We start from the raw sequence: 24,985 nt of genomic DNA, 5'->3' as shown, positions 1-24,985 counted from the left end.
TCGCCGGTCATTTACAGGCCAGGCACGTCAACAGGCGATCGGTGACTTGCTTGGTCGATTAATGATTGACTTAGCTGCGCCGCGGGAATACGGCTGCTAAGTAGGCAAGATGGCAGACCTATGCGGTACTCGATTGCTCTAGGGAGCATATATAGTGACTCTAGCCCTGCCCTTAGTATCGCGCAACATCACGACAACTACCGGAACTAGAGTGATTCTACCTGAACTTGGCTGGACCAACGGCTGCTCTTGTTGAGAAGCGAGCGTTTGCACTGGCATTGGAAGAAATAAAGGAGGCGCTGGCACCGACAACTGACAGCTGCAGAACAAGTTTGTGCTCCTAGTGGCACTGGAGCAGGAGTGTTATCTAGCAGCGCTTGTCCAATGTTCATGACTGGCTATTTTGTTTGCCAATAGATGACGCCAAGCACCGACGTGCTTTCTTTGTCAGTTCATGGCACTGTCGGCAGTCACTGCGCAGCGCAGGACACGCACTGGCGGGTTCCATTTACGAAAGCACGATGACGTACGCCGCGTTGCTTCCCCTAAACACACAGAAGGAGCATGCTTGTGTTGCTTGTGCAGCTTGCACAATGAAAAAAAAGACTTCAGATGTGTCGCAACTTGCTTGATGTTCGCATGGGTTCGTGAGTCACGCGACATAAGCAGATGCCTGATTAGCTACTCCTTCACTACGAGCTAGAATTCTTTGCGATGTTCGAACCTTCACAAATTTTACATCAGGACATCTTATTTTTCCTTCGTACTGGGCGGAAATTGGCGTAGCCAAGTTCAGGACAAGACGTCGCCACACTGAGTGCCCATTAAATCACTCACTCGTGTATTGCCACAGGCACATTCGCTCATCTTATTGCCAAAGCAAGACATCTGCACTAAGAATGCCAAATGGCAGGGCTGAGCCAGGAGGTGGCTTAACACGCCTCTGCATCCCCCCCCCCGAGATTATTTTCGCCATGTTTCCCGTGAAGTCAAGGCTGTGCCTTCCCTGAAGAAAAATTTCTCTTTTTTCTGTCCATCTATTCTCTACATCTTTGTACTCATGGTGTGCTGTACTGGTGCCACCACCCATTCTAGTGATGCATCTGCGGCAAAACGAATCAGTGCAGCTCAAAAGCTTGTACTGAGCGTGCGTGTTCCGGTAGCCAAGAAGTAAATTAGAATGGAGATCTCTGCTTAGAGCCGCAAGTATTGTAAATGCAGGGGTGTTTAGACTGGCGTCTTGGATAAAAACGCAGGGATATTTTAGTAATAAAGGCTCCCTGGCTAAACTAAGGGTGCTTGTTATAACAATCCGCTTACTTTTCACCACTTGAATTCAGACTAAGTGACTCACTATACGTCTTTCATACGTTAATTTTTAAGCGTGGCGCATTGAAGAATTTGGTGGCATAATATTGTGCCGTTTGTATATTGGAGCATGCTGAACCCTCGACCTCTGTCCCACTTTCAAAAGTGGGAGGTAATTTTGTCAAGTACTCGTTATACTCCATACATAATATATTGTTGTTCTACAAGCTCTCGATGACTACTCATAGATATTGTGTTTTGCAATTAAACAATACTATGGATTACTTTTCAGCTGTGGGATTGGTAAGCTTTCTGTGTTGCGTGATAGAACAAATGTCAGTTCATTGCAATGAAAACAATGCTCAGAAAAGCATTCGTACCAGCCAGAATGCTCATCAGCGTTGTCTTCCCCGCTCCATTGTGTCCTAATAATATTGTCACTTGAGAACGGTAGGTTGCCACGTTCACGTTATTCAGAGCAATGGTGCCGTCAAAGACCTAGAATGGAGAAGTTGTACAATAAAGGCTGCTGCTATCACTCTATATAGTGAACGCCGGTGGCTAGAAAATTTCGGAAAATGCAGATGAAAAAAATAACTCTGCTATGAGCCTTTGTAATGACACCAGTTTAGATTGAAAATCTTGTGAATCCGGCAGACTTGTTTCAAATGGAGCCTTTAGACGTGTATCGTGTTGAAGGTATTTTAGAAGCGGAACTGTTAAGCTCGACTATGACTCTTAAGCTTGAGTGCACACGACGGACACATCGGCACAAAATCTCTTCCGCGGACCATCGTTCCACCGCCCTTCCGGCTGCGAAGCACATACAGACGATGCACGAAGCGAGCAGATGGACGCCCTAGAGGAAAACAAAATGACGGCACTGTCTGAAGCGACAGTTGCCCGCTTTGAATATCTAAGCCCTTCGTCGTGCATTGTGTGGACTGTTATTCCCAAACCGACGGCTGTGTCGGCTTTAGGCTTGTGTCCTCAAGCTGCGGCGACAACGTATACATGACCATTTGGTACTCTTTCAGAGCGTCGTAATCATTTTCTAAGATTTGCATGTTTAGCGAGTGCCGCTATTGGCAGAACAAGAGCTCGATGATCTGCGATAGCGTGTGTGCTACCAAATCTCTGGGTCCATAATTATGTGCGAATGCTTGCTTATTACTAATTTCTCTAGATGGCGCGATCAATCTCAAAGTCGAAAGCCCATTATCAAAGGCAAACGTATTCAACGTTTATTTTTCCGTCTCGGGCGCCAAGTCTGAAGTGGCTAATGCACTCGGCTGCTGACCCACAGGTCACGGGATCGAATCCCGACGGTGTCGGTTGCGATTTCAATAGAGGCGAAAATGGTGAAGGCCCGTGTGCCCAGATGCCCAGACTTAGAAGCCCCGGTGGTCGAAACTTCCGGCACCCTCCACCACGACGTCTCTCATAATGAAATGTTGCTTGCGGGACGTTCAAACACACATAGTAAAGCAATCAAACATCTCAAGTTTGAAGTTTAGGTGAATATGAAGGTCCAAACCAGATGAGAAGAAAAAAAATGTATTGTTGCCATACCCTTATAAGTTCGTCGGCTGAATTTACGAAAACAAACGAGAAAAAGAAAAATCAACGCTTCCTGCCAGACCTGTAATGGCGCCCTCAGCTAAATCTCTTGTTACTCCGCGCTAATCCAAATGTGAAAAAGAGCTTGGCATTTTCCGTCCGCAACGTCCGCGGACAAGGCACCGATGACAGAAATAAGCGTTGTGGGATCACGTGATGCGCCCTTCACCGCGGAAAAGACCGATTCGGTCCGTCATGTGGACACTTTATAACGGTTGAAAAATACCTCTGTAGGTACACGCCATTAAAAGAGGGCTTGTGCTGAGCTTCTCCTGGTCCATCATAGCCACGCATCTGATAGTGAACCATCATCACTACGCCCCGCCGTGGTGGCTAGTGGCTAAGGTACTCGGCTGCTGACCCGCAGATCGCGGGTTCGGATCCCGGCTGCGGCGGCTGAATTTCTGATGGAGGCGGAAATGCATTGTAGGCCCGTGTGCTCAGATTTGGGTGTACGTTAAAGAACCCCAGGTGGTCGAAATTTCCGGAGCCATCCACAACGGCGTCTCTCATAATCATGAAGTGCTTTTGGGGCGTTAAACCCCACATATCAATCAATCAAATCAATCAACCGTCATCACTATCATTCTCATGATAGTCGGGCTATGCCAACCACGGGGCAAAGGCCACCATATCTTGCGCCATTGAACAAAGTTCTGTGCTTTAGGCTGCCACGCTATACATGTAAGCCTCTTTATCTCGTCTGTCTCCAGCTCGGGCATTTGCCTTTTATTGCAATCCATTGAGTTTAACCTAAAGACCAGTGCTTATATTCCATCTGTGCTACGTGTCTTTCATATGGCAATATTTTTTTATTTCTGCTATGATGTTTCCAACAACAGTCTGTGACATGACCCAGTCTATTCTCTTCCTGTATTTTAAGGTTCTATGAGTTGTCTTTGCGTTGTTGCCTGCGTCGTCCGAACTTGTATTTGAACCCCCTTCGTAAGTCTCAAGGTTTCTGCTCCCAATAAGACGCACTGTAGATTACCACCAATGATAGCGATAGACTACCATTACCGATACAATAATGCTTACCGAATGAGCTCCACTTTATCTTTTATTTATAGTTATTTCACTCGCATGGTTCAGCTTTATGCCTAATACCTGTTATAGCAGTAGTGTTTCTTTACAAAGTTTATTATCTTACCCAATATCGAAAGCTATGTTCTTTCCGTGTCCAGTTCAGTATCATGTGTTGTCGTGCGTCCTCTGAGTTAGTCATCAATGCAACATTATCAAAGAATAGTAGGTTCGTAAGATAATCTTTAGCTTTTGTCACTCACCTCTCTGAATCTAGGGCTTTAAAACCATCACGGTTTGAGTGTACTTTCCGCACATAACCTATATTATCTTGATAGTATGTGAATAGGGTGGTAATGGGAAGCGATAGCGAGTCAAAGTTCATAAGGATGAGGATAAGAAGGAGGTTAATGTATGGATAGTGTTGAATCCTATATGTAAGCAAAGAGTGGGAAGCGAAGTGGAAGTAAACAGAAGAAAAAGGTGGATGTGAGAGAGGGAATGTTAGCACAATCATATGTAATGTAGCAGAGCAAAGTACGAGACAAGCAGTGACGGTACGAAAGAGTGGTGAGAGCGTTATGAGTGAAATTGTTTGACGAGGGGGCATCATGTGAATAAATTAAAAAAAACTTGAAACACAGAAAAAGATGAAGCAAGGTCAAGAAGAGGCTCAACCCGAGTAAGCAAGGTGGTGGCGCCAGCATTCGACTGCAAAATATGTGGTGAACTGAACAGCTGACCCGGGCTTAAGCACTCAAACGAACGTTAATTAGCGTCCGCTTGAACCCAGAACCTGAAAAAGAATGATTTATTGTTGTCTTGTTCGAACAAGCTCAGCAGATCACTCGCCATCAATTTTTCTTCTTATGCGATGAGCGTGTCAAATTCAACACTCCCGGCCGTGCAGTGGTGTCACGCCTGCTGTTCTAGAGGATTCAGTTTTTGTATGGCCCTCGTAGTCACAAGGCTGTCTTGTCGTTTTTTATTGCACGAGTGAACATGACCAGACCCTCTCTCGTAGGCTTCGATGACACTTGCGTGTTGCCACATCTGACGTCGAAGGTTTTCAGTATGTACATCTACAACAACGCATTCCTTACCTTTACTCGCACGACCTTTGTTGCAGAAGTGCACTGATCTCAGTTGGAGCAAATACGACATGATTCATCGCTTCAAAAAGTTTTTGTCAGGCGCCTTCTGTACTGAACTCTCCGGGTGGCCTCCTTACGCGTCAAGATCTCTGTTTTCCCGATGCTGCCTTTTGGTATCGCCATGAATGTTCGGCCAATTAACAGGTAAGCCGGAATAAAAGTACATGGCTGGCCATCTTCGGATTCAATAAATGTTACAGGTCATGAACTGACAACGGCTTCAACTTCCGCAATCACCGTCATATAGAGTAATTCGGGCCCACTGCGAAGTTCTACACGGAGGCGTGCATGATACCCTTACTCAGTTAAAAGAGTGCTTCTGGTTGGGCAAAACACGAAGTTTGGTAAAGAAAGAGACGAGCAAATGTTACTTGTGCAAACGATATACCGTTGCCCCAAAACGCGCTCCCATAGCTCCTCTCAGAAAGCATCACTTGACACGAACGTATGCATTTGCAGAAGTTAGAGTAGATTTCGTGGGACCTCTCTTCGTAAAAACAGCATCAAGAGAGACGGAAAACTACATCGCTTTATTCACATGCGCAATTTTAAGCGTGAATCACCTAGAACTTGTGTCCAGCATGACTTTTGAGGCATTCTTGATGACCTTACGTTGCTTTTGTGTCAAAAGGGAACTTTGCCAGGTAGTTTATTCAGACAATACGAAAATGTCGAAGGACCTGCGAAAGCTGTGCAGCATGCCGTTACAAGATGATATAGCCGGGCACGTGACAAGTGAAGGCATAAAATTAAGTCTATTGTGCCTAACGCTGCTTGGTGGGATGGATGGTGGGAGCGGCTAGTAAGGATTGTGAAGACACCGGTTTGAAGGATTCTCTAAAGAGCCGGCCTCGATTACAAAGAACACACACACTAAACCAAATCTCACCATTATGGTTGTAAATGAGCTTGTCGCCAGACGAGCACCCTTTGCTCATTATTGGTTGTTAAAAATGGTGCTGAGAAAGGGCGCAAAGCTGAGTACCTTTAAATAAAGGGTGCGGAGCGAAAAGTTTAAAGGGCGTGTTGGGTGCACTGTTTGACTAAGGGTGCTAGCATGCCATAACACCCTTTCAAATGGGTGCTCCAAAGGTGCTCCACATCGACGTACCTGTGGGCCAAATCTAGGGTTGATGCTAGAAATGGCTAGAAATGCAGAGTGGTGAATGCCTTGAACATCGCATGGTGCAATGTTCAAGGTTGAAGTAGACAATATGTATATCTATACCTAAAGCAAGAAATATTGAATAAATATGTGTGTTTCAATAATCATGAAATTGATGCCAGATTGCGTATATAGCCTATGCTACCCATTTTAGATTCAAAATGAATAACATTTATCCAAGGCCTCTTCCTACACACATGCATGCCCAATTTATGGATGCTTGGTCACCACACAGACATGTATGCGTGCAAACTAAAAAATCTTAAGGTTCGAATACTGGTGATCATTTCAGCAGCCATATATTCACTTTAAAAGACACACACATGATATGCACTAAATACGGCACTTTACCACATTGCAATCTTTTAAATTATGTGTGGCAGAAGTGAGCTTTTATGCATATGAAAATGCAAGATATTAGGTTCCAAAGAAAATTTCCGAGAAATTCATTTATTTCATTTGTTTTATTTTCACCAAAACAGATACAATGGTGAAAATGAGGGGACGGCAAAAAAGCTGCAGTTCTTGCAGCTTGACTAAGCACCGTTTACCTTATACATCAACAATGACAGGGTTAAAACAAAATACAAGAATAAAGTTAAAAAAACAAATAAAACAAAGCAAGTGCATAAATACAGGCAAAATGCAAAATAAATTACAGGCCAAGGTATACAAGGAATTAGGAATATTTCATAAACACACGAGCACAATAATTCGCTGACTGTGTATCATCACTTTTGTACATAAGAAAGGTACACAATGAGGTTACACAAAAGAAGTATATAAAAATAAACGTACACAAAATGACGCAGAACAACACAGAGTGAGCTATGTAAACAATAAAAATTTACAAGAATAGTGTTTGCACATCGATAGTGTTTAATTTGTCAATTTTTATGTCTTGCTGCTCATATGAGTTGAGTATAGTTGGTAGCATGTGGCTAAGCCTTTGGAGGCCGTAATTGGTGCGAGATAACGAATTTTTCCACGGGGGCTTATATCGATGCAAGTAAATGGTTCGAGTATGTTCAAGATTTGCAAGTGTAAGAAATGCGACGAGTTTTCCTCTGTTTGCGCTAATGTAGAATTGTAACAACCTGAATTTGTGTATGTCATTTCCCTTACCAATTTTATGTTTAACAAATACTTGTCCTGTGTGTTCAAGGTATGATATGTTTTCTATTGCCCTGATCGCTCTTTTCTGAAGTATTTTGAGTTTATTTAATTTTGTTGACGTAACTTTTGCCCAAAATAAAGCGCAGTATTTCAAGTGAGCATGGAAAAGAGCCGGATATATGAGTCGCTTTACAGTAACGGGCAAAATTTTCACCAATTCTGACTATTTCATTTGTGTAGTACATAACAATACAGGCCCCAGAATACAACCTTGTGCTACCCCGGTTTTAATTGGTTCTGAGCGCAATTTGAAGCCAGTTATCTCCACGTATTGAGACCGCGCACTCAGATATCACTGCGTAAGTTTATTTATTTATTTATTCATGTTCCCCTACAGGCCCCAGAGGAGCATTGAGTAGGGGGTGTTACAGAAAAATCACAATACATAAAGCATAAAAAGAAATATATCGAAGAAAATAAAGAAAATTGTACAATGGAAGGGAGAAGAACAAACACTATAAGCCAATGCAGCAAAATACAAAATGAAAAAAAAATAAAGCATCTTTATACAAAATCAGGAGAACATATAAATTTGCAGTAGGTCACGAAATTTGGCCGGATCTCTCAAAAAAAAAAACAATTTCATCTGGAAGGCTATTCCAAACTGCGGTGGCGCGTGGCAATGCAGAATTATTGAATGACTGTGTGTTGCCGAAGATGCGTCTGAAACTGAGATGATTATGAAGTCGACTAGGTTTACGCGAAGGAATGTCAAGCGATAGACTACTGGTCCACGAGTTGTAGTAGTACTTATGGAGGAGGCATAGACGGGTGACAGAGCGGCGGGAATCCACGTTAGTAAGGGCAATATCGCGTTTGATTTGGGTGATGCTGGAGTGGCGGTTATACATTGTAGTGATGAAGCGGGCTGCACGATTTTGGATGGATTCCAGTTTATCTATTAGGTATCGTTGATGCGGAGACCAGATTGATGAAGCGTATTCAAGCTGAGGACGTACAAACGTTGGGTAGGCCTGCTGCCGAATGGTAGATGGGGAATGATGCAGATTCCGGCGCAAGAATCCCAGAGTTCTGTTTGCTTTCGCGCATATCTTGTCGATGTGAGTACACCAGGCAAGATTAGTACAAAGATTGGCACCAAGGTATTTGTATGTAGATGAACGGGGAATTACAGCTGAACAGATAGAGTAAGAAAAGTTAAAAACCAATTTCCTACGGGTGAAAGAAAGTACGCAGCACTTAGATGTGTTAAGCGTCATTTGCCAACGGTCACACCACTGATTTATTAAGTCGAGGTCCTTTTGTAAATGTACGTGGTCTTCTTCAGAGTTAATAGTTCTGTACACTACGCAGTCATCCGCGAAAGGACTAATTGAGGAAGAAATGTTGCAAAGCAAATCATTAATATAAATCAGAAAAAGAAGAGGGCCTAATACACTGCCCTGGCGCACACCTGATGAAACAAATGAAGTAGACGAACTGAAGTTATTGACAAATGTTAACTGCTGTCGATTGGACAAAAAATTTCTAAGCCAAGATATCGTTGATGAGTCGAGTTTAAGTGCAGACAGCTTAGCTATCAGGTGACAATGGGCAACTCTGTTAGAGTGGTATTCTGCTAAATCTATAGCATTTTAATATATTTATTATGCGATGGAATGCGATTTGTACGCGGTGAAATGCTTTACTAAAGTCCAAATTGAATGCAAGTGTCAAAAGTCTCTTTTCGATATTTCAGTGTATGTTTTCTTTTTGTGCTAATAAGGCACTTACTGCTGAAGGTTTCTTTCTTAAATCATATTGGCATTCAGTTAATAGAATACGCTTTCTCAAAAAGCTTTCAATTCTACCGTTTATTATTTTTTAACATGGTGGAATGAGTGCAAACAAATTACATGGTGCAAATATTCACATCAACTATTTTATTGTACATATCATAAAACCCAAAAATATTGTCAATAGTTAACATGAGCTATGACCTACTGCATCAATTGTAATGGTGAGATCAGTATGAGTGAGAATCACTCTTCTGTTTTTTCAATCTTTTTCTTATGACTAGACATCTAATTTGTGACGAGCCTTATTTTTTACCTTTTTCCAATCTGACTCTTTCCTTCCGTACCAGGTGGCAAATAAATTATTCAGAACAATAAAATTTAGGTTAGAGGCACTTGCAGCCAAAAGGCGCACATCGAGGGTGTTTCCAATGCCCACACAAGTGAAAAAATTGGATAGGAAGTATAGGTAAGTAGGTGCGTGGTAAAACATGTTGGCTTATATAACATGCTTTTGTCTTAAGGGGCAGTAGGATTGACCCGCAGGGCGTGGGTTCGGATCCCGGCTGCGGCGGCTGCATTTCCGATGGAGGCGGAAATGTTGTAGGCCCGTGTGCTCAGATTTGGGTGCACGTTAAAGAACCCCAGGTGGTCTAAATTTCCGGAGCCTTCCACTACGGCGTCTCTCATAATCATATAGTGGTTTTGGGACGTTAAACCCCACATATCAATCAATCAATCAATCAGTAGGATTAGGCGTGTTGGTATAACTTGATCAAGAGTGCTTAACAGAGCAAACGACAGAAAGGAATAGAAAAGACGAGACAAAGCGCTGAACTGGCAACAATTTATTTCTTGCCCAGGTCTTCGCTTTTATACAGTTACCAGTTGCAACAGTCATGCGCGAAACACATTGATAATGCATAAGTACATCACACCGAGAAGCAAAGGAACAAATTTTCTTTATCGGTGAGCGCGACAGAAGGGGTGTTAACACAAGCATCTTTCAAGGAGCAAATCGTTTTTGCCTCTATGATCTCACGTGTGGCGCATTGCGATCCCTCACCTTGCAACAATAGTACACTCTGAAAATAGTAGCCGACAGCCGCACGTGCTGCAGTGAACAGACAGCCATCCTTGTTTATGATGATCCACGTTGTACATATGTTCCCTCAGCCTCTCCTTTATACAACGACCTGTTTGAGTGACGTAACACCTTCCACACGATAACAGAAGCTGATACACCACATTACAGATGCAATCTCTAAATTTGTTTGCATAATTTGTAGTGCAACCGAGGATGGGTATGGACGAAGGAACAGACAGCTTGCACAGGCGACTGAATTTTTGAGATGCCGTAAAGACCACTTTCACATTAGCTCGCTGTGCCACTTTCTTAAGATTGTGTGCTATCTTGTGCCTATACGGAACCACGGCGAAAGGCTGTCTAGCTGTGACAGGTTGGACTACCTTATCGTTCCCTTTGGCTTAAGTTCACGCAGCAGGGCTTAGACAACGAAAACTTGCACGTGGTCGGGGTAACCAGCCGACGTCAGCCTTCAAAATTGCTGAACAAAGCTTTCGGTAATCTTGTGCACACAGGATTTTTGCAAGGCATTGACGAAGCAAAATTTTCCAATACCTCACTCGACCAACTTAGAATGCGCGGAATAAAAAGGCAAAACAGGCTTATTTCCACGTGGTTGATACATCCAGCCAGTGCGTCCATTATTCAGGAAGAGCTTAAATTCAAGGAACCTGATTTCACAATTCTGAGAAAGTTTATGAGTAATTTGAAAATGTTTCAAACAATTTTGCATCAAGTCTAAAACTGCAAGAGCATCATTAGAATACAGTGCGACATCAGTGTCCATAAAGAAATTTTAAAAAGTCATTGACGTATCTAAAAACGTGCGTCAATCTAGCGTTAATGAACACTTAGGAAATGAATCTGTCTAATTTACCTAAAAACAGGTCACTGGCTACGGGAGCAATGCAAGAACCAATACAGATACCGGATATTTCAAGATGACGTTTTTCATTTAAGAGGATTGTATGTCGACTGAAGGTAAAACCTAAAGACCTCTAAAGACCCACTGACGCTGACGCAAAACTTGGTCTGAAATTTGAAGGCACCAAACTTGTCTAAATATTCTCCAAAGCATTGTAACAATGAGTCATGCGGAATAGAATAATACAGGTCCTTGACGTCTACAGGGAAGGCGAAGAGAGTCGTATTCGAAAGTGACGATATAAAATTGTGTACATCGCATGAACTTTTTACCAGAAACGGATCATTCACTTCTAGGCATTTCAAGGTTTTCTGCAGGTAGAGCGCAGAACGCGGTCAGAACCAGGGGCGGAATTACTGCAAGAGTTTAGTGATGTTTGGAGCACAACTAAGCTGAAAGCATCGTGGTATGCCTCGTATATTTTACATTTGTCTTCAAGTTTCTTCTTTTCTATTCTTGTTTTTGTATTTTTGGAAAGCGTCAGTATAGTGTGCTGAGCTAGGCACTTATTGAAAGTGTGTGCCTAGGAAGTTCGCCTGGTCTTCCAAGCTATCACCATGTGTGTTTACGAGTGGGAGTGAGTGTACTCGTCTTTCTGCTAATCTACCAACCATGTTCCAGACTTTAGCCTTCTGTGTATATGAATTCGCGCATTTCGACACTCTAGCTTCCACCATGGAACACGTACCTTGTTAGGCATTCCAGATGTTTGCAATATGCACTTGGCTGCTGTGTCAGTATAAAAAGCTGTGAAGTACTGCACAGCTTCATCTATTTTTAACCTACATATGTCTGTCCATCCTAAACGAGTAGTGTTGTGAAACTGTTCCCAGTCTGCTTTGTTGATCAGCCATTTTGGAACATGTGGAGGACATTCATATGTTGTTGGTGAACTGAACACTACAGGAAAATGGTCACTTCCATATGGATTATTTATGACTTTCCATGTCAGTAAGGGTAGAAGTGAAGATGATACGATGCTGAGGTCCATACACGAGTAAGATTTGTTGGCGACGTTGTAGTATGTTGGCTTTTTTGGGCTGTTCGGCTACTCATAGACAAAATGTATTAATCCAGGCGTAATTGCACGCTTTGCGAACTGCACCTACAGCACGCACTTTCAAGTTAACGCAAACGTACTTAAGTTGAATATCATGAGAGCTTAATATTACCACGTGCCAGTGCATGGAGCTGAAGAAGAGAAAGCAGATAGACTGGCACGAGCTAATCTGTGTGGCTGGCGCTGCTCGCCTAACCGGCAGTAAATACATCTGTGACTACCCCTCTGAGTCAGTCTCCTTTCCGTAACATATATGGTGCAGTTGTGCGATCCCCGTCCTCGCCACGGAACTCCGAAGCGGACGCTCCCTCACGGCTTACAACATGACTACACAAGCCTCGGCTACATTCTCTCCGGTCGCTCCCCCTTCTGCACGACCTGCCAAACAGCGCCCGCAACAACTTTCGTGACGCTTCCCGCGCTCAAAGACCCTGGCGTGTTCTCGGGCAGCGAGGGTCCGACGTCGACCAGTGGCTACGCCTTTACGAATGCGTCAGTGCCACTTACAGGTGAGATCCCACTCTTATGCTCGCAAATGTCATCTTTCGTCTCGACGGAACCCCTCGTGTTTGGTTTGATAACCACGAGCACGACATAACAAGCTGGGACAGCTTCAAGACAAAGATCCGTGAGCTTTTTGGCAACATCTCTGGTTGTCGTGAAGCTGCGAAAAATGAGTTGTCGACTCTCGCACAATCTTCCACGGAGCCCTACATCGGTTATATTCAGGCTGTTCTTTCACTATGCCGTCAAGCTGACGAAGATATGTCTGAACGTGAAAAAGTTGCGCAAATCCTAAGGGGGGATCGCCGACGATGCGTCCAACTTGTTGGTATTCAACAATGTGTCATCTGTTGATGCGATCATTCAAGATTGCGGCCGGTTTCAACAAGCTAAAAGCATACGCATCTCCCATCAGTTCCAGCGCCTCCCGAACACCACTGCGACGTCCTCGTGTCTCGACACATATCATTCACCAGACACCTGTGACAACTTGACGCGAATCGTCAGGCGAGAGCTCGAAGCGGCTGCTCCAGCTAAGGTGGGACCAACGTCCCCTGACCCCTCTCCGCCAATTACGTTGCCTCTCATTCAAGCAGTCGCCCGGCAGGAAATCGCCAGCTTGGGAATTCACTCCATCTCACCGCCTCCCCGCACCGACTACCAGCCCCGATACACGCCTGCACGTCCCTTTCCGACCGGTTCTCCCTCAACGTTTCGTAATCCCTCCGCATGGCGAACACACGATGACAAGCCGATATGCTTCTCGTGTCACAGAATCGGGCACATTTGTCGCCATTGCAGAAGTCGCTGGGGTCCTTCTGCACAACCGTCCTCTCGTCCCTTCTATACACGCCTGCCTATCGCCAAGAGACAAGCTGCGACCATTTTGCCCAGGAACCTGCTTCTGAACACCGCTACTCCCGCTCTCTATCCCCCCAACGTCACCAGTCTTGTTCTTCACAGCCCCGGCGACGATCTTCTCCCGCCTTCTCACGAGGTTCCCCGAAGGAAAACTAAGCGTTGCAGCCCCCGGAAATGGCGCTGCATCGCTCGGACTGACCGAAAATCCTCTTTTGACGCTACCAACAAAACGGAACCTCATAGACGTACAAGTAGACGGCGCACATGTCACTGCTCTTGTCGACACCGTCGCCCAACTTTCCGTGATGACGAGTGATTTTCGCCGCAAGCTCAAGAAGGTTCTCACACCTGTGACCACTCAGTTCGTCCATGTTGCGGATGGTGGAATAGCATCTATTGTTGGAATGTGCTCCGCTCGTGTGAGCATTGCGGATCGACACACAGTTGTTCTCTTCACCGTCCTTGATAAATGCCCCCACGACGTAATCTTAGGCCTCGACTTCCTGTCTGCGCATTCTGCCCTCATATACTGTTCGACCACTACGCTCTGTCTAAACTTGCCCGCAACAGAACCTCTTACACAACGGCCGAGTCGCCTCTGCACAACGCGACACGCGCGCCTCCCTCGACAGACACTGACCTACATAGAGCTCGTCTCAATACCACCAGTTCCTGACGGTGACTATGTTCTCACCCCTATCACCGATGTTCTCATAAGCCGTGGCATTACATTACCGCACACCATTCTGTCCGTCGCAGGAAACTCTACGTGCCTCCGAGTTGTCAACTTTAGCTTGACACCTCAAGTTTTGCCACAAGGGATCTCTTTGGCGTAGCTCTGCACCTTAGAAGACAATGCGGTAGATGTTTTCGCGATTGCCGCCCCTTCTGACCCCCCCCCCCCGCTCAACATCAATCTGCCACTTGCTCCGACAGCGCTATTACTTCGATGATCACTTCCAACCTAATGCCGAAGCAGACTGATGAGCTCCACCGGGTTCTGCTGTCCTACATCGACGTTTTTGACATCAGCGGCCGTCCGTTGGGGAAAGCTACCGGTACGAGCCACCGCATAAACACTGGTAAGGAGTATCCTATTCATAGGCGTCCATATTGGGTGTCGGCGGCCGAGCGTCACATCATCCAAAGTGAGGTCAACAAAATGCTCGCCAAGGTTATCATTGAGCCATCCTGCAGTTTTTGGGCTTCTCCTGTAGTGCTAGTCCACAAGAAAGACGGTGCATGGCGTTTCTGTGTGGATTATCGACACGTACACCAAATTACTAAAAAAGATTTCTATTCTCTGCCACGAATAGATGATGCGCTTGATTGCCTCTATGGGTCCCACTATTTTTCCTCCATAGACCTTCGTTCCGGCTACTGGTAGATAGAGGTAGATGAAATGGACCGTGAAAAGACGCCATTCATCACCCCCGATGGCCTATATCAGTTCAAGGTCATGCCCTTCGGCCTTTGTAACGCTCCAGCCACCTTCGAACGAATGATAGACTCCCTGCTCAGAGGATTCAAATGGTCCACCTGTTTGTGCTACTTGGACGACGTCATCGTCTTTTCACCAACATTTGAAACTCACATAGAGCGCCTCTCAGCCATCCTGGGCATCTTTCGTTGCGCTGGCTTGCAGCTCAACTCGTCCAAATGTCACTTTTGACGCCATCAAATCACAGTGCTTGGCGACTTAGTAGACGCCAACGGTGTACAACCAGACCCAGCAAAAATCAGCGCCGTCAAAAACTTTCCTGTACCACGATCTGTGAAAGATGTACGCAGCTTTATCGGACTATGCTCCTACTTCCGACCCTTCGTGAAAAAGTTTGCCTACTTAGCGAGGCCGCTTACGCAGCTTCATAAGAAAGAAGTCCCGTTTTCATGGGGCTCCGAAGAGGCTTCTCTGCGTTCTCGACTCTCGTCGCTTTTCTCACTACCCCTCCGATTCTGGCACATTTCAAGCCTGCTGCCCCTACGGAAATCCGTACAGATGCAAGTGGGCATGGCATTGGTGCAGTGCTGGCTCAGAAACAACATGGCCATGATTGCGTTATCGCATATGCCAGCCGCCTCCTATCCGCCCCTGAACGTAACTATTCGATAACAGAGCGTGTGTGCTTGGCTCTTGTATGGACGGTGGCGAAATTTCGACCTTATCCATACGGACGCCCATTTTCGGTAGTTACCGGCCACCATGCGCTCTGCTGGCTCAACTCTCTGAAAGATCCATCAGGCCGCCTTGGTCGCTAAGCTTTGCGCCTGGAAGAGTTTTCCTATTCGGTGGTCTACAAATCTGGCCACCTACACCGTGCTGCCGATTGCCTCTCCCGGTACCCTGTTGACGGTCCTGAAGACACTGACGAGCCCACGGAGAACTCTATCTTGTCACTGTACGACTTCCTTAATATTGGGGAAGAACAGAAGTGTGATCCAGAGCTGCTTGACATCATCAGCCGTATGGAATCCTCCACAAATGATGCTTTCGTCCGCTACTTTGCCATTCAAAAGGGTGTGCTATACCGTCGAAATTTCCGACCAGATGGGCCCGACCTTCTCATTGTTGTGCCCAAGCATTTGCGCTGCTGCGTTCTCACCGAACTTCACGACGCTCCCATGGCTTGTCACCTTGGCGTATCCCGCACGTACGAGCGCGTCCGGCGCCGTTTTTTCTGGCCTGCCTTGCTCGTTCGGTACGCCGATACGTTGCCACGTGTGACCTATTCCAACGTCGTAAAAAACTGTCGCTGCTACCCGCTGGCCATCTTCAACCAATTGACATACCCGCGGAACCATTTTACCGTGTTGGGTTAGAACTGCTTGGTCCTTGTCCCACATAAACATTGGCAAACAACTGGATAGCTGTTATTACAGACTACGCTACACGCTACGCTACTAAGCGAGCTCTACCGACCAGCTGTGCAATCGACGTCGCTGACTTCTTGTTACGGGACGTTATATTGATTCACGGTACTCCGAGACAGCTTCTCACAGACCGTGGCCGTACATTTTTATCCCAAGTCATCGCCGACATTCTGCGTTCTTGTTCCACGCGACACACACTGATAACCGCTTACCACCCTCAAACAAACGGCCTCACGGAACGATTTAATCGCACTTTAACAAATATCCTCGCTATGTTCGGGTCGCCCGACCACCGAGACTGGGACCTTGCTTTACCCTACGCAACTTTCGCGCATAATTCATCCCGTCACGACACAGCGGACTTTTCGCCATTCTACTTATTGTACGGAAGAGAGCCGACTTTACCACTGGACACAGTCAGCTCAGCTCACACCTCGTCCACCAGCGAGTATGGCCGCCACGCGATTGCGCGAGCCGATCATGCCCGTCAGCTCGCTCGCGCTCGGCTGATGGCATCGCAAACCAACCAATGCCGTCGGTAGGATGCGGAACATAGAGACGTACATATCGCTCCCGGTACCCTAGTTTTGCTCTGGCCCCCCCTTCGTCGGCTGGGCCTATCCGAAAAACTTCTGTCTCATTACACGGGACCCTATCGTATATAGCGTCAAGTAACACCTGTCACCTACGAGATCAGTCTTATCTGTCCATCATCATCTACTATGCGGCCCAGTGATATCGTACACGTCTCGCGGATCAAGCCCTACAATGATGCGTCAGATAACAACTTTTAAAGCACCGGGACGGCGTCTCCGCCGCCGGGGGTCATGCTACGTGCCAGTGCATGGAGCTGAAGAAGAGAAGCAGATAGACTGGCACGAGCTAATCTGTGTGGTTGGCGCTGCTCGCCTAACTGGCTGTAAATACATCGGTGACTACCCCTCTGAGTCACTCTCCTTCCCGTAACAATATTGTTACGAGTAACTTGTTCAATGATCTATTTACAGCGCGCAGAACTGGACGAGCAAGATGGCGCCAGACCGGCATCCAACAAAACTCACTTCGTCCTTCTCTTTCATGCAGCCGTGTTTAGCGGCTGTTTTGTATCATAACTCCCGGCGGTAGAAGCACCTTCCCGGTGCTAAATTTACGAAGATGATGTCGAAGAAGGGTAATAGGGCTTTAGCCGACACACGTGAACGGTGTCGCTCGGAGCTGACGATGACTTTGTCGGATCGGTTTGAACAATCTCGTACGTGACGTCTGTCACTTGGCGAACGATACGGAATGGTCCAGTGTAGGGCGACAACAGTTTTTCAGACAGTGCCACACGCCGAGTACGTGACCAGAGGAGCACAAGAGAACCCGGAGAAAAGTGCACGTCCCTATGGTGAAAATTGTAGAGCTGTTGTTGGCGCTCCTGTGAAGCCTGTAGACGGTTACGGGCGACTTGACGTGCGTGGTCGGCGCGGGCAATGGCTTCCCCAGCATATTCAGTGGCCGCAGATAGTAAAGTGTCTAAGGGTAGAGTTGGGTCCCGGCAATGCAGTAGGTAGAAGGGTGAATAGCCAGCAGTGTTGTGACGAGATGAATTGTAGGCGAACGTCACATACGGCAAATGAATGCCCCAATCATGGTGGTCTAGCGCAACGTATTTGGCAAGCATATCGGTTACGGTCCTGTTAAGGCGCTCCGTGTAGCCGTTTGACTGGGGATGGTACCAAGTAGTAAATTTGTGTTTGGTATGGCAAGACCTCAGGATTTCATGAACGGCAGCTGATAAGAACGTGCGGCCACGGTCGGTGAGAAGTTAACGGGGAGCACCGTGCACTAATATTATGTCGTACAGCAGAAAGTCCGCAACGTCGGTAGCGCAGCTGGTCGGGAGTGCTCGTGTGATTGCGTACCGCGTCGCGTTGTCCGTGGCAACAGCAACCCATTTATTTCCGGCTGTGGAGAGTGGAAAAGGGCCCAACAGGTCGAGACCAACTCGAAATAAAGGCTCGTTGGGAACGTCGATCGGCTGAAGGTTGCCGGCTAGGGGGGGGGGGGCAGACGGCGTTTTGCGACGCTGACAGGGCTCGCAAGCGGCGACATAGCGTCGAACAGAGCGGGCAAGTCCAGGCAAAAAAAACCGGCGTCGTACCCGATCGTATGTGCGAGAAACGCCCAAATGGCCCGTCATGGGAGCGTCATGAAGTTGATGCAGGACAGTGAAACGCAGGTGCGCTGGGATGACAGGAAGTAAGTCTGATCCGAAGGAATCAAGGTTGCGGCGATATAGGATCCCGTCTTTCACCAAAAACATTCGTAGGGACGGGTCGCGAGGCGTTGACTCCAGTTTGTCAATGATGGCTCGTAAAGAAGCATCCCGACGGTGCTCTTCGCCAATGTTTAACAGCTGCGACACGGAAAAAACGTCCGTGATAGCGTCGGTATCGGTTGCTTCGTCAACAGTGTAGCGGGATAAACAATCCGCATCCTGATGTAATCGCCCTGTTTTGTACATTACAGAGAACGTGTACTCTTGAAGGCGTAGAGCCCAACGAGCGAGTCGTGCCGTGGGGTCCTTCAGAGGGGCTAGCCAGCAGAGCGCGTGATGATCCGTGACAACACGGAATGAGCGCCCGTACAGGTATGGGCGAAACTTGGCAACTGCCCATACAAGGGCGAGGCACTCGCGCTCCGTGATGGAATAGTTGCGCTCGGCTGGAGATAGCAGTCGACTTGCGTAGGCTATAACACGGTCGTGTCCGCGTTGTTGCTGCAATAGCAAAGCTCCTATGACGTGTCCACTGGCATCCGTGTGAACCTCGGTCGGGGCTGATGGATCAAAGTGAGTCAAGATTGGTGGCGTTGTAAGCAGTGTCGTAAGTTGCGAAAACGATGACGATTGGTCATGGCCCCAAGTAAACGAGGCGTCTTTCTTCAAGAGGTTTGTGAGTGGGCGCGCAATGGTCGCAAAGTCCTTAACAAAGCGTCTGAAATATGAGCACAACCCCACAAAACTGCGGACATTCTTTGTGGTTTTCGGAACGGGAAAGTTCGTGACTGCGCGAATTTTCTCTGGGTCTGGACGCACGCCTTGGGCATCGACAATGTAACCGAGCACGGAAATTTGACGACGAGCAAAGCGGCACTTGGAGGCGTTAAGCTGGAGTCCGGCTCGACGAAAAACGTCCAGAATAGCTGACAAACGATCAAGATGCGAGTTGAATGTGGGCAAAAAGACAATAACATCGTCAAGATAACACAAGCAGGTGGACCATTTCAACCCTTGGAGCAATGAGTCTATCATTCTTTCAAATGTGGCTGGTGCACTGCAGAGTCCAAAGAGCATCACCTTAAACTGATAAAGACCATCAGGAGTGATGAATGCGGTCGTCTCGCGGTCCATCTCGTCGACGGCTATCTGCCAGTACCCTGACCGAAGGTCAATAGTTGAAAAATAAGTGGCACCGTACAGGCAGCCGAGGGCGTCGTCGATGCGAGGTAAAGGATAAACGTCTTTTTTGGTAATTTTGTTAAGCTGACGGTAATCGACACAAAAGCGCCATGTTCCCTCTTTCTTTTTAACAAGAACGACTGGAGAAGCCCAGGGGCTGCATGAGGGCTCAATAATGTTTTTCGCAAGCATTTTGCCAACTTCATGTTGTAATATTGCTTGCTCCAACGCAGACACACGGTAGGGGCGTCGGTGAATGGGGGTTGCATAGCCAGTATTTATGCGATGGGTGACAATGATCGTTTGGCCTAAAGAGTTCCTGGCAAAGTCGAAAATGCTACGATAGCCCTCAAGAACGTGGCAAAGCGCTGCAGCTTGCTCAGACGTGAGATCCGATGACACCATTCGCTCGATGTCGGCGCCCCAAGAACGTGGAGTGGAACCACTGACTGAGCTGCAGCAATCGTCAATTCTGAAGGGCTCGACATGGTCATCTTGGAGAGCAGTAATTTTGGCCAGGGATATACCCTGTGGCAGAACTTGGGTGGTGAGTGAAAAGTTGACCAGTGGAAGGAAGGTGCTGTTTCTCTTAATTGTCAGAATCATATGCGGCACAGCAACCCCGTGCGTAAGCATCACTGCAGGAATCGGGGCCACCATGTAATCACCATCAGGTACTGGCGGCGTGGAGGATAAGCCGACATGTGTGACAGAGTTAGGAGGGAGGCGCGTTAAATCAATGCAGCAGAGGCTGGTTTGCGGTGGGCTAGGCGGGTCGGAAAGGAGGGGTAAATCGAAATGGAGAGAGCCAGCTGAACAGTCTATGGGGGCAGAGTGCGTGGCTAGAAAATCCATACCGAGAATGAGTTCATGAGGGCAATGTTCGATAACGGCGAAAAGAACGACAGTGCTTCTCTCGCCAATAGACACTCGCGCAGAGCACATGCCAAGAATGGCGGCAGTTCCTCTATCAGCGACTCGTACAACTCGGTTGAGGGCGGGCGTGACAACTTTTCTAAGTCGGCGGCGAAGGTTAACACTCATAATGGACACATGTGCGCCAGTATCTATCAATGCACTGACACGAACATTGTCGACAGTAACGTCCAAAAGGTTCCGGTTCGTTGTTAACGCTAATCGAGGATTTCTTACGAAGGACGTCAACGCAGCTCCACCTCCAGAAGCTGCCCGGCCTAGTTTTCCGGTCGGAGGTGCTGCGAATAGGTCGGGCAGGCGGCACGGCGTTGTGGGGGCAACCGGGACTGACGACCAGCAGGGGACGGTGACCGGTCGTAGCGAGGTCTGCTCAGAGGTGCTGTAGGAGCGGAAAATGTGGTCGGCGTTGATTGAGAAAGTGATGGGGACGACTGGCGAGCAGAAGTGGTGTGATACTGAGGTGCATATAGGGACGGTGGAGCCCAGCGGCTGCGGCAGTGGCGTGCGCTATGACCAACGCGTCGACAGTTGAAACATATGGGCCTGTCATCAGGGGTACGCCATTCGGACGGATTGCGTTGTATGCGAGGAGCAGAAGGGGGACGAAAAGAAGGCGCTGCAGAGTATACGGCAGGAACACGATGTAGGCCAACATTCGATAGCTCTTGACGAACGACCGCTTGTATTAAAGAGATTGTGGTCGGGGAAGGCGCAGGCGTCGGTAGTGGCATGGCTACCGGTTGTACTGCCTCGACCTCTCGACGAATGGTGCGTGTGAGGTTGTCACATAGAGGGGCCTGGTGGAAGGCGTAGTCACACGCAGAAGTAGCCGCTGTGTTCGCAAGGCGCACGATGTTTTGGGCTACACGGCGGGCTTTAGCTTGTTCGAGACGTCGGCATTCTTTAAGGATGGTGTCGATGCTCGAGACGTTGTTAAAAACCAGCAGGTTGAAAGCATCGTCGGCAATGCCTTTCAAGACGTGGTTGACCTTCTCGTCTTTCGACATGGACTGATCGGCCTTGGAACAAAGGGCCAAAACGTCGAGAATGTAGGAGGCGTACGATTCGGTAGAAGACTGGGCCCGTGTGGCATGAGTCTCCTTCGCAGCGAGCTGACGACCAGATGAATCGCCAAACAGGTCACGTATCTTTTTTTGAAGAGATTCCAACTCGTTATGTCAGCTTCGTGGCTTTCAAACCATGTTCGGGGAGTGCCGTCCAGGTAGAAAAGCACGTTGGCGAGCATGAGCGTGGGATCCCAGCGGTGAATAGCACTGACGCGCTCGTACCGCTTCAGCCAAGTGTCGAGATCGATCGTACCATCACCTGAGAAAGTGCCGGGATCCCGGAGGTGCGGGAGTGTGACGTAGGTGGTGGCTTGGACTGATGAGGGCGGCGTAGAGGAAGTACCAGCAGTCGAAGCAGTGGAAAGGTCGCCGATGGTGCGACCGCTGCGCGTCTCCATCGAGGTACGGGGGTCGTCCACCTCCACCAATAATGTTAGAATTAACTTGTTCAATGATCTATTTACAGCGCACAGAACTCGAGGAGCAAGATGGCGCCAGACCAGCATCCAACAAAACTGACTTCGTCCTCCTCTTTCATGCAGCCGTGTTTAGCGGCTGTTTTGTATAAAAATAAGCGTGCCTGGTGGATGCAAACACATTTGGTCACACAAGAAAACACATCTAGCTTATTGTAGTCACACAAATTTAATGATCGTGTAGCTCTTGAAAAGAGGACGCGTAACATATAAAACTTTCTTCTTATACTTCTTTGGCACAGAAAACGAACAAGGCGAGGTAAATGCTAACGCAGACACCACGCCATTCTTCCCCATGTTACGCTAAGATCTAATTCAACGCGAATCGCCAGCATCCTCAAAAGCACACGAGAGACACAAAGACAACGCTTACGGCTGACAGGCGCCGTCCCCTAACGGCGTTCGACGGCATAACAAAAATATAGTTATTCATAGAGTGCAGAGCATCGCACCCCCTCTGTTCAAAGCGCCCGCCAAATCGCAGCAGCAGAGCGCACATTGCTTTAATATGACCCCTCTTTTCACACGGAAAAGCTCGTCCACGCGAAAGTCACTGAGCTTCGACTTGAGCCTAATGACATCAGACACGCCAACAAGCTCACTACGTTAACAAAAACTCACTTATTGTCTAGTAGCAAGGAAAAGCTTAGTTCACAACGTTAACATACTATAGCTCTTACGGTGTTAACCGTGGTAGGAGTCGAAAACGCTAGCGGGAGCAGGGCCGCCTGGATCGTGCGCGCCACGGCCTTTGCGGGAGAAGCAAAAAACAAAGCGTCAGAAGCAAAAACATCCACCTACGTTTTTAGTTTGGCGAGTGCTCGACGATACGAAGCAGCCTGTCCTCTCTTGAGTATAGTGCATCTTGGTAATAAGCAGCACCGACAGAACACGAAAGACGGCACAAGCACACTTTGAACAACAACAAACATTGACTTTAAGCGCTCCGCACATAGCCGTTGTGATCTCCAGGAAGATTTCTGTCCTTCTGACGCAATCGATCCCCATTGGCGTACATAATGTTTTATATCACAAGTAAATAAATTCTTTCTTCCTTAAAATATAGTCAAAATTAGAGAAAATATAGGATACGCCAGTGTTTATTGTATACAGTACTTCTTAGTTTTGAAAAAAAACACAACGTGAATTCGCGTGCAATTTGAAATATCTAAGAGTGTGCTACATTTCAAACGTTTGATTGTGTATTTCCTATACGATACCTTGTTAACATCTGTACATTGGTTGAGTGGTTAACCTGCCTTCTAAGACGGTGTTAAAAGTGTTATATTTAGGTGCAAATGACAGGCAGCAAGCAAAATTGGTCACAACAAAATAGGCGTACTGGTACTTAATTGGCAAACAATGTTTTATCTATATTTAGTGAAACTTTCGTTTAGGAGAAGGTTATAATCAAGGCTCGTTTTAAATTGCTTTAAAGAAGATTTCTGTAAACAAAAGCAAGAAAACGTTTTTTAATGTTGTAATAATAAAACGTTGGAGTCCATAGCCCGTCATTAAAATTAGTAACACCGTCACTCTGCTACATTGTAAGGTTGACAACTATTTGTACAACACAAAAACTATTTTCTTTAGCACGATTTTGTTGGTTTTTTTGCTTTAACAAATGCATAATTTATATATACTGTCAAGGAAAAAGTTTTGTTTGCATTGCTAGGCGCAAACGAGGCCAAGGGCTCTATATGTGTAAGTTGAAATCCTGATGTAGCTCTTCAAGCAGAATACTCCGCCATTGGCTAGTGAGCTTTGAGCGCATAGCCTGGTCAGCGCCGACCGCGAAGCGACGAGAAAGAGGCAGCACGAATGCAGGAACCAACGCAGAACTTACGTTCCGCCGGGTCCTATCGCTATTCAGATATCCGCTATTGCAGTGGGGCTACTAATTAGACCTTGGTGTCTAACCAGGGGACCTCTAAAAGTTGTTGATTATGCTCTATGACCACAATGATCACAAAGTTTTGTCTGTTACTGTGCATCCTAATGGGTCCTCATCGGCACCCATTAGTTGTTGCACCCTTTTGGTTCCTCTTGTAGGGTGCTGAGGCGTGAAAATCTGGTATATCTTTTAAAAATATAAAGAATGAGTGAAATTTAAAAGTCGGATTCCTACCGATAAGCATCCCAGGGTGCAGTGGGAGCTGCTGTCGATAGGGAAGTAAAAATGCTTATTTCTTAGAGCATCCAACTCATTGCACTGGACGAGAATGTGGAGAACCGTAAGTGGTTCTTCACATCTCTCACACAATGGTGGATCACCAGCAGACAGAAGATATGAGTGTGTAGAATATGCATGTCCTGTCCTTAGCCTTGTGAGTGTTACTTCTGTGTGCCGTGGTTTTGATAGTGGCAGCCAATGACCAAGTTGTGGCTTAATAACATGCAGTTTATTACTTGTGTGTCTATCCCACATTTTTTGTCATGAACCTCTGAGCTTTTGTTTTAGAAAAAGTTTCAAGTCAAGTGCAGGGATTGGTATTGATGCATTAGCGGCATCATTGCTGGCGGATACAGCATACGACATTGGCCAAACTGCCTAAAGTGGTGGACCAGGTG

The 24,985-nt window shown here is 46.9% G+C and overlaps 1 protein-coding gene across 1 annotated transcript in view; it reads right to left on the bottom strand.

The window, feature by feature from the left end:
- Positions 1-24,985, bottom strand: part of LOC142814456 (phospholipid-transporting ATPase ABCA3-like) — a 173,909-nt gene that overhangs the window by 44,054 nt on the left and 104,870 nt on the right. The window contains exon 4 of the mRNA XM_075893218.1: positions 1,689-1,806. Coding sequence (XP_075749333.1) covers positions 1,689-1,806 — 118 coding nt within the window. The remainder of the gene's footprint in view (positions 1-1,688; positions 1,807-24,985) is intronic.

This window comes from Rhipicephalus microplus, chromosome 4 (assembly GCF_043290135.1).
Source record: "Rhipicephalus microplus isolate Deutch F79 chromosome 4, USDA_Rmic, whole genome shotgun sequence".
Lineage (NCBI taxonomy): Eukaryota > Metazoa > Arthropoda > Arachnida > Ixodida > Ixodidae > Rhipicephalus > Rhipicephalus microplus.
The sequence above is the reverse complement of the archived record's forward strand: the minus strand, read 5'-3'. Positions and strand labels throughout refer to the sequence as shown.